The sequence below is a fragment of the Rhea pennata genome, chromosome 6, assembly GCF_028389875.1.
Source record: "Rhea pennata isolate bPtePen1 chromosome 6, bPtePen1.pri, whole genome shotgun sequence".
NCBI lineage: Eukaryota > Metazoa > Chordata > Aves > Rheiformes > Rheidae > Rhea > Rhea pennata.
The window spans coordinates 24,249,176-24,264,231 of NC_084668.1; the positions used below are offsets into that span (position 1 = coordinate 24,249,176).

Genomic DNA, 15,056 nt, shown 5'->3' on the forward strand with positions numbered 1-15,056 from the left:
AACTCTCCTTCCCCCCTTCTTCTAGACCACCAAGCCAGCGCCTTCAGAAGGGTGATGCAGCACAGCATGAGGCAGGTGGGGGCCGTGCGGAAAAACGGGGTATATGGAGTACACCAGCATAAAGTTAGAGCACACTGTAAAGAATCTACCTCTGTCAAATGCCATTTTGACATCTTCAATAAGATCACTGAATCCTGAGACTCTGTACAGTCCTTCAGAATTAAGACCTGCAACAAACATTTTAACAAGATTAAAATTTGTATCAGTTTTACATTTTCCTTCAAACCAATCTTTCTTTGCCATGTTCCTCTTTTAAAGGAGAAAAAGCAGACTCGTTTTTAAAAGCCTTATCAGGTTTTTCTTTCAGAATGAAATCTTATCTTGGCTCTTTTAACCCTGACCCCTGCTTTAGCTGCCTTGTTGTATCAGCATTAAACTATGTTTATGCAAACAACTGCAGAGCTGAAGAAATATATGAAACAAATCAAAACTTAGTTATAAACAGATAACTGAGATTAGCATACTCTATGTTCAGTCATTATTTCAGAATGAAAACAAATATTCTAATTCTAGAAAAGAATACCCAACGTGGGATGGGGGTACTACCAGGAGGAAACATATCATTATTTAGTGTGCATTTCATCTATTTTTTTAACTAAAAATATTACAGGCAAGATAGGTGCTGATACGGAACTACAAGTCAATAATTGTCCAAAATGTTTTCTTTAGTGCTGAGCATTATAAAACATACATTACATATGTCCCTGCTTGCTCTATGCTTTACTTAGGCTGATACTAAGCAATTTCTAACAGAGCTTGGAAAAATTATAAATGGGTATGAACCATGAAAGAATACAAAGTATGGTATCAGCTCTGCGGGGTAATTGGCGGTCATAAAATGGCTTCTGCAAATCTGTTTTGAGCCATCATATGTTCAGCAGAAACCCAGATGACCCAGATCAATCTAAATGGATTATCAGTAAAGTAACCACAGTCCATTAACTATGCCTTACCTCTAGATTCAATTTCCCTAATGCACATGTCTACAACCATTGGTCTCTTAGTGAAGTGTGCTTTTACTAGCGTCGTAAGGTCACAGCTGTACACTTTTTTGACATGCTTCAGGTCTGGCTTGCAGTCATTTGGGACCATCTTGGAACACTGCTTGTGCACATTTAAACCACAATCTGAGAGAAAAAATGAAAGGATGGTTAGGCTACCGTCTGGTGAAATGTGTCGTGAAGTCAGTATACACGGCTCCTCCAAGATCTGATCTCATCTGGCAACTGCTACTCCCGTAAAGACCTTGCAGTGGTCAAATGCATAAGACGGGGGCAGACCTGAAGTAGCGTGTAGTAGTTGTCCATGTATTTTCTTTCCAAAACATTTCTGTTATCCCTAGAAGATTTAACACAAAATGATAAAATTTCCATATTTTCTTTTCTGAATCAAGATCTAATGCTCAGGAATGTTCCCCTCTAGTATTTTATGTGTCTCTACCATGATCCAAACTTTCTTCCCAAGATGTTACAGACACCCTAGCCTTTACCGTGTTAAGTCATAAGCTGTGGCATTTAGACACATTCTTGAGCAACTTTGGGGGAGATGAAGATTCAACCTCACTGTGTGTACATCGGCAACACAGGGCTGAGATCTTAAATATTTCAGAAAACTCTACTGTCTCACCAGGTGAGGTGGTCTATGTTGAACGTTGTTAGTGACATGGCCCACTCCGCAGCGTGGAGGGATGAACAGACGCAGAGATCACTGAACTGGCTGTTCTTCTGTTACTTAGCAGTTGGCAAAGGAATTTACAATGTCACAGCAGTGGTAATTCTGAGGCAGCTTCACAGGGTTTTTGAAACATAGTGTTAGCAGTCACTAAATTCTATTTACCTTAAAAAATGACTTAGAGAATATTTGTTGTTCAAAACTTAAACAAACAAATCTGCAGCTTTATTGTAAATATACTAAGAATGAGATTTAGTTTAAATAAAATTTAACTGAAATCAGATTACAGAAAAATGTTTGTTCTGTCCACAACCATGTAAAACATAATAATCAGAGTGTGGGAAAAAAAAGCTAGGAAAACAACACTAATTATACAGGAAAGATGGGTGGAGCAATTCAGTCCCTTTTAAGCTAAGCAAACATTGCAACTTTTGATATCAGTCAGTAGGCCTTGTGCAATGAGCCAGGCCTCTGCATTGCCTGGAGCCCAATGCAGTCCCAAATGACCTAATTTTCACTGAAATTGCTAGTGTTTTGCAGTGGAGACTCCTAGGTGTTTGCAAGAAAATAGCCACCAACAAGAAGCGTGGTACTGTGCAGACACAGCTTTGGCTGTTTTTAAACTGCTATTAAGCAAGTAGCATCTTGATATCTGTGATACTTTTGATGATACTTGGATTTTCACTAATACCTCACAGACTGACTTCATTCTTTATATAGTAAAACTCATTTATAGCCAAGTTTTATTTCCATTAGTCACCACAGCCTGCTGCTAAAAACTTTGTTTACTTAATAAGCCTGTAAAGCAACCAGCTTTGTCACTTAGACTGTGTGAAACTCATGGCAATCAATCTCATGGCAGCAATTAGAGTTCGTCATGTCACCTTCAATCAGTCAAAACTTACACAAATCCTGCTCCAGATGAAATGGCTAATTAAAATTCTCTTTAGCTATTTCTATGCAGGAATGACTCCCTTCTTTGAGAAGAGTGATTAATGTGCAAGACAGGGAGCTGCAAATTCTGAATTTAACACCTGCATGTGATTTTGTTTTGCAGACAACACTATGGCCAAGTCCCATAACCCGAACTCCTTCCGCCTGCAGACGAGGCAGTGCTGGGGGCGCTGCCTGGGCTGCTCTGCTCCACCTCCTTGCCCCAGCTCTGGGGCTCGCTGTGCTCCACGGTGCCTTCCTGCCTTTGCCATGGAAGCTGCATCTCACAACAGCTTATTCAGAAGTTCAGTTTGGCCATTTAGGCTTTTAATACTTGCTCAGTTTCTCCATCTGTGACATGGAAGAAATTGCAACAGCAAAAGCATGTGTTTTTCCCCTGGTTGTTTTAGTTAAATTCCACGTTTACTCAAATGCTCCAAAATCCTTACTTGGAAGTATAGCATTACTACAGTCAGTAAAGCCAAACCTTTCAAATGTAGTCACTACTTACAGTTCTGGAGTGTGGAATGAAGAAACTCTGAGCATACAAATTAGTGAAGTCAAGCGGAGCTTTAAGTACGCTTTAAATATGACCAGTATTATATTTTGTCTGAACTCTGAAAAATCATATCCCTCAGTGCTTTAAAATTGAGAACCTGAATTCACCAGAAACTTTTGACCTGAAATACTTAGTTCTTCAGTTGTAAAAATGGAAAGAAGAGTACGGTCTTGCCTCCTTTGGGTGGTGTAGAAACAGATTCATTAAATGTTTGTGAAATGCAGAGGAAAATTTTCTCATCTTTCAGAGTAAGGCTTGTATATTGTGCCATTAGTATGACCAATGGTCACACGTTTAGCAGGGACAAAACAAAATACTGAATAACTGCTATTAAGCAAGTACCATCCATTCTGCATTCAGAATGAGAACGAGGTCATGGAGTAACAACAGCATGTAGTCAAATAATTAGGGGCAGTATCTTAAAGTGCACACAGACGAGAGGCAAATTAAGAAATTTATGAAAGTGAACATAATTATCATATGTAGAATTTCTAAAATTGCTGCAAGCGGCACCTATTCCAACATGTACGAAAAGTTAAGTATTTAAAACCTTACACAGAAATGCTCTAATATGCCTGTCAGAAACGATGTGTAGAAGACTGGATGGCTGGGTCTCACAAGAACTCACTAGCAATTTTCTGGGTGCAAATTAGTTACGTCACATAGATAGCTCAGAGTTACGCTTATGGGAATCCAATTAAGACTATAATACGTTAAAAAAGGGAAAATATGCTTCCAAGTGTCTTATACTTGACTTAAAACAATTAATTGGATTCACTGAGATCATCCCATTGGTATTTATATACAAGAAAGGTTTATTTCATTAAAATATTTTCCTTACAGATACATTTTCAACCTGAAAACCTTGTTTCTGAAAATAATTATGTTACCGCTAATCTCAAACATTCAAAAGGGTTTTGCATGTGGCCTCATTAATACCAGAACAATAATTACAAAAGAAAAAGTCGACTTTCTACCTCTTTTGTTCTTCTTTTACACTTGACTGGATTTTGTACATCAACCTCCTCCTTAGAGGGTTACAATCACTCCTGAGGAATATTTAAAACCTAAAAATATTTCAGATAATCCTTACAAAATACAGTAACATTATTTTCAATAATAATATTAGGCTGTGCAGTATCATTCTAACAATCAAAGCTCTTTTCTACCTCTTAACGTAAATGCAGTTCATCTTACTTTCTTTAGCAATTCCAAATCAATAAATAATTCTTGAAGATTTTAGTGAACTTATAACAAGAAGTTTTTATTTGTTCCAACAAAGAACCTGAAACTCATCAGTGTTGTGCTTTTTACTGGGTGGATGCTTTTCCTGACCTGACAATACTTTATGAAAGGCAGAATAGTCACGTTCCAGTCACTAGTCTCTGATTTAAGTTGATAACCACAGCCAAAACTGATAGAAGGATGACCATCTGTTTTGCTAATTCAAAAAAGCTTAAAAGCATACTGGCAAGAGGTCAATCCTTTTTTCTATTGAATATTCTGGAGTTCAACAGAACATGCCAACCTTTTACTGTAACTATATTCGGCTTACTTGTCCATACTAGAAAACAGGAATTATACTGCAAATTGCATATTATTGATAGCAAATGCCTTCTGTTCTCATTGCAGATGCTTCATGACATCTTAGAAACCATTATTTTAAAATCAACTAAGAAGGAACAAGAAAATCTCATCATGAATCTCTCTGAGTGCTTCCACATGGTCAGGCCTTAAAACTGCTTGCCTTACTTACACACGAGCTTCATCATTTGGCTCAGTTCCTTGAGTAAGACCAAGAGGATTCATGTTACTTCAAATTTGGAGTCTATATATTTTCACTTACATCAAAATAAATCCATAATAGCTAAGTTGACTTCAGCAGCTTTACTCCTGATCTACTCTAAAATAATCAAGAGTCTTATCCATTTCTTATAGAAGTTCATCAGAGCTTACCCACTGACTCTTTATAGGATTGGAGAGGAGCTAAAGCAAAATCCCCCTGAAGTGTCATATCTGCTCGTAAATCCTATAATGATACGGGACTGATTTAAAATATCAGTCATGGCCCCATGGAGGTCAATAGGAAAACTTCTGCTGATTTTGGTTAATCAGAATTTCACCCTATACAGAGATGAATTCACAGGACTAGACTTGCATACTACTCTTTTTTATAGTGCCATCAAACTATGGCTATCTTTCACCATAAAATACAATCAGAAACTCAAGACCATAGAGGAGGTTTGGAAATTCAGGAAAAGAAGAGTAATTTCAGATGACAGTTTTAAAAGTTTCACGTAAGCTACTCTAGCCTTAATAGTATATTGATCTAGGAGTTCAGATGGGCTATGACATTACTTCTATGAGAGATGCTAAATTTAAAACCAGTCTGATAATACTTTTCATGATACCTGGAAAAAAGGTTTTGTAATGTTTTAGAAACAGCTAATACTGATGTTAGTCCACTGAGCCGAAAGAACAAATAACGTGTTCATATTAATACATCTTCTGGCTCTGCTCATGCCTGTGCATTAGTACTGCCCCATAAGCACACACTATAAATATTTACAGAGACTAAAATATACTTACTTAGCTGTCGCTTTTTGTTATACTGTTGATTTGATTTTAGTCAGTTTCAGATTTCTTTTGGTTTATGATTTACTGGTTAATGTGGCCACTGATCATGCTCCACAGGAATGATATCATATGCTATATACATCACTCTAATTATATCTTTGAATTATGCCAAAGAAAATGTATGCATTTTGTCACTCTGAGGAGCAGCTTAAAGAGCTAAAAGGCAGATTTACACTATCCACACAAAGTCTTAAAGACTCTTCAGAGGTTTATGCTAAGAAGTGTGGGAGCGGTGTGAAGTATGGCTCTGAAGGCTCTGGTTGTCCTCCTTATCTTGGCACAGTGTAGCACCCTGGGCAGGCCACTTGAGAGACGTGTCTCTAGTACAGTACCTGACAAATGGGGTAATGCTGCCACCTTTGGAAAGCAGCTTTACTTGCGAAGGTGATGAGTTCTAGCCACGTACAAATTATCAGCATTATTACCTCTGCACTGGTGAAAAGGTTAGAAATCAATTTCTCTCTCATAAATCAATCCTAAACTAGTAGCTTTACTTTAATAATCGAATGCTCTTTTCTGTAGCAAAGAAAGCAAAGCTTTTCATCCCCTCAGACACACTGTGTGTGGACAGGGACATGAAGGTAGCAACCTCCCCGGCACTGCGTGCTGCACTCTGTGCTTCCAAGCATGTGGCAGGGGCATGTGACGAAGGTTTGCCTCCTCTTCTCCTTGCTTGAGATCTTCCAACGCAGGCAACGCTCAACTGTTTTGGAATTGCCATGCTGCATTACACTGTTAATGTGCAACACTCTCCTGGAGGCAACCTTGGCACCACCAGCATCTTCAGTCGCGTTGTTAAGCAGTGTCATGGCAAAACTGCCCTCAGACATAAGCAGTATGCTTCCCCAAACCTGCCATCATCCATACCACTATATCATGCACTCCAGAGTGCATTACTTGTTAAGAAGGAATTTGTAGAGGGCAGCTAGTTTTTCAGCAACAGAATTACCTAATACTACATAAAAATGGCTTATTAGCTCTGTGCTCCCCAAAATTGGTTGGAAAACACAAGCAAAATGCTCTTTCAGTAGAATTTGTTTGGTGGAGATGCTTGGTTTTTGGGAAATTCTGAGAGATCCCAGGCAGTCTGGTCCAAAACTTCCTCAGCTTCCTGTCATGACACCTGCCTGCCTCCTTGACACCCCCTAATATGCAGGTGGCTTGGGTACAGCATCCAGGATCATGTAGGCCTGGAGCTAAAGCCATTTCTGGGACTTAGTTTCAAGAATATAAGGCTCCAGAATAGCTTGCCTGGGGGAACTTTAATGAGGTAACGCCAGAGCACTGGCCTTCTGTTCCGTTACTAAAAACAGGGGCACTGTGCCCGCAGAAGTAATGTCTGAAGAAGGGCAGGCTCCTCTATGGTCTTCTTCATCCTTGCACACCAGTGGGGCAATGATAAACTGTCCAATATAAATGATTTAATAACAAAACAAAACAGCAAAGGAATTGGGGCAATTGTGCATTTTGCAATTGCTAGAGAAGAAATCTGATGAAATGGGTATTAAACATTTAAGTGTCATAAAACAATGCTGCTTTGAAGCTACCCTTCGACTTTTCTGAAAATGAGCTCCTTGGGTTCACTGCTGCCAGTGCTGGCAGCAATACTACTGGGGCTCAGTTGGTGCCAGCTGGTTGCTCCCACGGTGACAGTTCAGCTGCAGCTCTTCACAGATAGGTCACCCACTCCAAGGAAAGCAAAGACAGGCAACTGCTTACATGGGCGGCAGACTGAGACACTTTAGAGCAAATGAATGTATCAAGGCAGCAACAACAGTGTTTTACATAAAGCCTCAGAAATTGGTGCTGTCTCACATTAAAAGCAGCAGTCCAAAATACTATCAAAAAGATCTTTAACATAAGCTAATTAATGCTCTTAAAACTAGCCAGTTCTAAAAAAACCCCTCTGATTAAATGATTTATTCATTAAGTACAATAAGCAAAAGGATACTGAAGAAGGAGCTGATTATACAGTACCTTGAATGGTTATGATGGGGTGGGGAGGGAGAAAGGACAACCGCACAAGTGGCTTGACAAGTCTAGCTGGGTAGTACACTGACACTGCTGTTAACGCTATGCTGTAGTCTCTAATAATATGCACTAGTGTCTATTAAAGTTACTGGGCGCTACATGTACCTATCATTCACAAAATGAACTTCCTGATCCTTATCTGCTAGTTTTCTTTGGCTGTTGTTATAGCTTCTCTCCTGAATACATTCTGGGCAATGGAACAAGCTCTGTAAGCACAGAGAGCCTCACATAGGTGGAACGTAATTAAAAATACATTTTTAAAGTTTATTGGTCTTGAGCTGGGGTAAACTCTTGCATCTTCATTAGCTTCCACTAAGCTTCAACATTTAAACAAGCTGGTGGCACAACTTCAAACACTTCTTCTGTCATCTCTACTTGTGGCAAGGGCCCTAAGGAAAGCGCCCTGGAGATGGAGCACTCCCTAAGAAAAGGCAGATTCCTTGCATACAGATGAGTCTTCATTTGACAACAATTTTAAGCACCTGTAGTTAGGATGCAAAAAATGGAAGTATGACCCAATGACTCAGAGACAGATGCTTAGTATAAGGATTCACTCTGTGAAAATAAATCTTTCCTTAAACAAGCTGATGAAATAAAAATCAAATTTCAGAGAGTAAAATTTAAAGAACAAAGAATGATTTCTGTTTTGCTCTGGATATACATACAGTAGAAATCAGACTAAGTCCACCAATCTGTTTCCTACAGGATCCAAATTCTGGACATGATCCAGACATTAAGACATAAGTCTTAACTATGGAAGGTATGAAAATCTTGTGTTTTATATCCTGCCTTAATCCTGAAATGTCTGTAGTCAAAATGGCCAACACCTTACTTCAACCAATAACACTAACGCTCACACGGCAAACAGAGGCTACCATTACCTCTGGTCTTCATGTAAGGGAAAAGATTTTCATCTGCTGTAGAGTTTGCGTAAGGTTAAGCTAGGGATAACTCATCTTCCAGAGAATGCCTGCATGGGACTGTATCTGAAAAGACCCTGAACATATTTCGGCTGGGGAGGACATGCTCAGTCATGCTGGCCTGAAATAAAGAATACTTTCAAGTTGCTAAGGCATTTTAGCTGGTTGCTATGGCCTGATATGTATTGCTACAAATGTTTGGCTCTGGTTTATTATTTTTCAAAGGATCAGCTTGTTTGTGTAACATACAGTAATCTATCAGCCATTAGAAACAAGCTCTACTTTTTCTTCCTGTCCCTCCTACTCTTTTCTGAAACAGATGACATTTATCTTTGTTGTGCAGTCTTGGACTGTCCCACACTTTTATTCTTCCATATGTTTTCCAGGCTTCTATTGAGAACAGGATTTTAAATGGTTGAGCTTAGCAATAATACATTTATATTTGTTAAACTGATCACTTCTGTACAGGTGATAGATTTCTCTTGAGATGTGCAACTATTTGTTTTAAAAAGGAATGTTTTAAAAAGTATAAAATTACATATGGTACGTGCAGTTTTGCTCATAAATATTTTCTGTGATTATGCTGACCACAGAACAAATTCTGTGGCCTTCTCTGGGGGGGTATTGCACCCTATCTGAATGTACATGGGCTGCCTGCTGCTAAAATTTGTGATTTTTTAAAGTAAGAATCTACTCTGAAAAGCAATGGCCTCATGCAGCTCCTTACTTATTGTATCTCAGTATTAAAATTGCTCTGTTCAGGAGCAAAATGATTATTTAATTCTTTTTTTAAACTAACACCCATGTAAACTCAGCCAGACCTGTGGCACTGTGCCTGGGTTCTTCCCTGCTTATATTTCACCACCTGCTTGCTACAAAGGCCCTCACTGTATCCGTGCACCTGACTTTCCTCCGATATGCTTAGATCTGTACAGCTTCATTCTCTGATGGTTTGTACAGCCTTAGCTGACAGGAGCAGGCAAACATTTCTGCAGATGAGGCACAAAAAGGAACACTGAAACTCAGCTGTTTGGATGAAATAAAACAGGACTAAAATAAATAAATTAAAAAAAAAAACCAACCAGACGAACTCTCAGCAAACAAACAAAAAATTCAAAATCCGTAATTCAACATAAACCACATCAATGAACACTCAGTCAACCAGCCTTCCCTCACTGATTTACAAAAAGACAAAACAAAACCCAAAGAAAAAGCCTACTGTAAATATCTCCTTCTTATCTAGTTGCTATTCTTCCTATGTACCAATGTCCTATTCATCCCTCCACCACAGCACGTGCCCAGGCTGCCTCTGAACCGCCAGTGCTGGTGGCTTAGCACAGGGCAGACGCAGCAAGGACTGAGCCCGCCCTACTGCCTCCCTCTTAATGTGACCCTGATTGGAGTCTTTCTCCTCCACGCAGCTGCTGATTTTCCTGAAATCTTTAAGAATAAAATGATCTTTGAAGCCCCAAATTCTCTGTCAACTACTGTTGAAGTCGGCCAGTGACTAGGAGTTAGCCATGTGGTGAGACTAGCTTGTCAAGTGAGCTTGACAGGCAGCTGGATGGATATGATGCAAATAATTTCCTTGGGAAAGCCCAATATTCCTGCCCTTCAACCTCAAGCAAACAACTCAGAACGTACATGGGAAACAGATCTGCCAGGCTTAGGAAGTGAGGTGTTTATAAATCTGATTTTCAGAGAAGCAAGGTGATCTAACCACCACCCGTCTTGCCCATTGCTCTTCCTTGCCTTGCTGGGACCGTCCTGCATGCCCTGATTATAGTTTCTAAAACTATGAAGTCACCTAACATACATACGTTCCTGTATACCATCAAAGAGGAAAAAAGACACACAGTATTTATTTACTGTCCTCATTAGCAGGAAAGAAAACCAGTTATAAGTTTCTGGAAACTCATAATTGAGAGTAATCTGCACAGAAATAGGAAATCAGCTCTTTTGCAGATACCAAAAAAAAAAAAAAAAAAAAAAAAAGAAAGAGCAGCACAAAATCATAAGCATGTAGGTTTAACTATAAAAGCAGTAATTTTTTGTTCATTCCACAATGCCATGTAGCACAGTAAAGCTTCATACTGTTCATCTTTATTGACCTTCTGGATCAAAACTACTTAAAATAAAATTTGAATATATCTGGTATTCCTCCTAAATGCCAAAACTGAGGAATCTACTTCAGGTGAAAAAGGAAGACAGTATATTTTCTGGCTCGTACTTCAGCGTAAAAATGCAACCAAGTAAGTCTGTAGATGATCCAAGAGCAAAATCAGGCTTCCTCTTTCTCTTCTAGCACTGTTTACCCCGTGCAAAACGAATGGTCCTGAGAGGTACTAAAAATCTGCATTCACATTTAAGTAAGTGAAAGACATGGCTGCAACCCTAAATACTTTGGGGGGAGGGAGTGTGGCATACTGCCGAAGTAAACACCTTTTTACATAATAATTTCTTAAAATAGAACCGCAGTATTGTTCAGTTGTTTCTATAATACAACATCGTGGACAGTGCACAGTGTATTGATAACAATATGATATTACATTTCAAATACTTACGGAGGAAGGATTTTAAAATATTTCAATCACATTTTGGCTATAAGTTATCTTAAATTTTACATTATTTTTGCAGTGTTGTGATAAAATGCTCTCTTATTTGCTTGAGACAAGATTCTAGAAAGCTTTAGACAGAGCAGATTTTCTTAAATTAGCTTGAAAATTCAGTTTCCAGGGCAACATATGCAGGTCTTTGTACATCAACATTTCTGTGTGCCATTTTTAAAAATGTGGTTGCTAGAATGTCATAAAATACTTTTTAAATACAGTAAACTATTTTTGATCACTTTGATCCTTTTTGCCTTTAAAAAAGCTGACTGTCCTTTCTTTTCAGAGGACAGCAATAAAACTGTCGAATTATTTTACTTCAGAGAGGTTTAATCCCAGAAATGCCTGCAGTGACTCCCATGTGTGCAATACATTTATTATATATACATAAGCATCTGAATGTTTATGTAACATTTCTGTACACATCTCTTATTCATCATCTCTTTTCTTACCATTATTTTAAGTTTGCAAAGATGAGATACAACGTAGGGTCTGTAGCACCGCGAGCCTGCTGGCTTACGCATACAGCTAACCTGGATACCACGGTGATGTGAGATGTACTGATTGCCTACCTTGCACATCACGCCCCGCAGTACCAACACATACAACTGTTACAAAAGAAATAAAGCTAACGACTCCTCTATTTCCTCCTCTATTCTGGGAGGAAAAAAAAATCCCTCAACGATGATTACTGTTATTTCCCCTCCAGGAGCACTCGAAAGGTGCTCTGCATCACCGCAGTGATGTTACTGAAACAGGTACCTGAAATCATCCGCAGCAGAATGTTTCCTTCTCTGATTTTAACAGGGGTCAGATCAGACCCTTGCCACGTGGGTTTCCAATGGGGCAGGCAGCAAATTAAATAGTTACAACGTTACGACTGTCTTAAGAAAAGAAGACTGAATCACTGTTACCTGCACATTTTACTCCCTGAGCAATGAGGCCCCACATAAAGTTGGCGCAGTATTCACACCAGTGCGGGCCCCTGAACGTGTGCACCTGGAAGACAGTAGCAGAAAGGAAAATTACAGAAAATGACCCAACTTTTTCACAGACATCAACATTAATGTGTTGAAACAAGCCAGAATTCCTCTTCTTAGAACGTACCACATGCATTCACTGAAAGTTTTTCTTTCTGTTTATCACCGCAGGAAAGGAAGAAAGAAACATAAGAACGATTTAACTGCCAAGGCTCTTGCAGCTCTACGGAAAATGTGAGCTTTCCATCCCAAGAGCCATGCTGAGAGCAGCACGGAGCTGGAAGGGTTTTGCTGCGGGGAGGTTCCTCCGCCACAGCTGGCCCGGGTTCTGGCAGCTGGATCACTCCTCGCTGCTGCGTGTGTGGAAGGGGAGCAGCCACAGGTCACAGCCTGCTCCCTCCATCGGGCTCGGATTTGAGCCCACTCATCAGAGGAGCAACTCTTTCGCAGCCGAAGTGGCAGAGTTCACCCCTCTCAATTCGGTGTTTCTTCTGCTTTGCCCTCCCCTTGGTAAGGTACTGTGTGAATCGCGCAGGGGACTGCAAGATTTGAAAGTCTCAGTTTGAGAGCTCAGCCAGGCAAAAACATCCGTGCAACTCAGAAATATTGGAAACACGCTTAGGAGCTCTCTGGTTTAGAGTAACTATAAAAAGAAATTAGTTTTCTTCAGATTAATATTCTATATTGAAAACCTAAATTAATCTAGTAAGTGGAAACAAGAATGCACTCAAGAAAAAAAATCCAAGGCTAAGGAAGAAGCAGCCAATGCTCCTTTCAGCCCAGGCTTGCCTGCCAGTTACAAATCCTGCAGCCAGCATTAGCTACTTCTCATTTTATTCTGATAAACTTCCTGTTGTAGGAAGCCACAGGATTCTTTGCAGAGAAAATCATTACTTTCTTAACCAGTGTAAAAGGCTTTGAGTGTCTATTTAGCATAGTCACTGACTGATGAAAAATCAGTAACTGATGATCATAAAGTAATGAAATTTGACATGTAATAAAAATACTTGCCTGAAATGTAATAAAAAACACTTTAGGCTTAATTCACTCCATTCTCCAGAGTTCGTAGTGGATCACAGCAGGCAGTAATCTCATGCACATGCAATGCCTGGCCATATCAGTGTGAAGGAAAAGAACTAGCTGAAATGCCAGTGCCTCACATTCATACAGTACTCTGGTTATAAATAGCCAAACGTGAAACAGCCTGACCAAGGTGTTGAGCATCCCCTGTGCCGCTGATTTAAACAGCAGCTGGATCCCAGCTGACACTTACCTCAAACAAGTGACAACACAGAGCAGCAGTTCGCGTAAAGCTGCACTTTTGGCTAAGGGAAGGTCTGCAGCCTTTTGGCCATTTGCAGCCCATAAAGCGGCAGCAGGAAGGTAGCTTGCTATATTAGTCTGGAAAATTGCTCTTGAATTCACTGAGTAACATTTCACATGTGCGGATCTGTGCTAAGCCAGGCTCATAACTGCCTCTGGCCCCACGGTGCTGAGCACCTCTGCAGGAAGCGTTATGGTACTGATTTTCATGTTTTGCTAGCACTGGCCCCAGCTCTCGTCGCACAGCCGCGCTACGCGCTATGTTCGCTGCGATCCTCCCCGGGCCCCGCTCTGCTCCGAAGCCTAATGCACTCCGCAAGCCCCTTTCTCCCTGCAAGCCCAGCTGACACCGCCAAAGCAAAGGATGACAAGACTGTCAGCAGCTGTAATCTCCATTTCCTTTCCCTCTCACCACAAAGAGATTTTTCACACCTTCTCCTCCATTACCCCCTCGGCACTACCCATATCCTCATTGCTTTCTTCCTCAGCCTTATATTTTTCCCAGGTCTTTGGTAGCTTTTCCTTCCCAGAATAGGCACACTCTAATACCCTCAAGCAAAATGCTGTGCTTTAATGCTACACCGAACTAAGAGAACTTTTAATTTTTTTTAAAGGAAAAAGAGCTTATTTTCAGTCAGCATCTATTTTTTGTGATCAAATGAACATTCCCAAGAGAAAACACTTACTTAAGAGATTTCTCAAAAATATGCTGAGGAAAACTGAAACAAAAACGACAGTTCAAATTTTAATCAAAAATAGAGAATCTTTGTTTCAAAATTCAATTTTACAAAAGATTCTTTTTGCCTTTTTTCAGTATTTCTGTTCGTAAAGCACTGGGACTTTTGTGTTGTTCCTTGAAATGCTCCGACACTTTAACTTCTCACTCTAAGCAAAACAGGAACAAATTCTGAAATGTTAGTGTTTCTCATCAAATAGAACCAATAAAAATCCTCTTTACCAGAAATGGTGCTATCACGTGCTTCTCCACTCACTGTTGCCACTTCATCAAATTTACTGGATGCAGCATTTGCAAAAGTATTTCTAAATTATGCCATGATCTCATTCTGGCTTCTGTCCGCCTCACTGCTCTCTCCAGCCCTGGGCACTTCCCACATCTCAAGGTGCCCTGTCTGGCCAAACTTGCCTGGTGCCTTGGGGAAAAGCACTCCCCTTTCCTCACTTTCCCCATGGTTTGCATGACTCCTCCTTCCTTTCAGCATCTATTTTTCGAGGTCCATCACACCCCAAATCTGCCACTCCAACCCTTTGCCTTCCTTCACCTTCATTTTGTTCCTCACGTTTCTAACAACGATCATCCACTTAGATAACTACT

At 39.9% G+C, this 15,056-nt stretch overlaps 1 protein-coding gene across 5 annotated transcripts in view; it reads right to left on the reverse strand.

Annotated features, from left to right (window-relative positions):
• The window catches only part of CHN1 (chimerin 1), a 103,210-nt gene that overhangs the window by 6,073 nt on the left and 82,081 nt on the right, over nt 1-15,056 (reverse strand). For all 5 annotated transcript variants that reach the window (XM_062578927.1, XM_062578928.1, XM_062578926.1 and 2 more), the window contains 3 exons: nt 12,335-12,419; nt 1,014-1,187; nt 150-227 (listed from right to left, as the gene is read on the reverse strand). In XM_062578927.1, the coding sequence (XP_062434911.1) occupies nt 150-227; nt 1,014-1,187; nt 12,335-12,419 (337 nt within the window). The remainder of the gene's footprint in view (nt 1-149; nt 228-1,013; nt 1,188-12,334; nt 12,420-15,056) is intronic.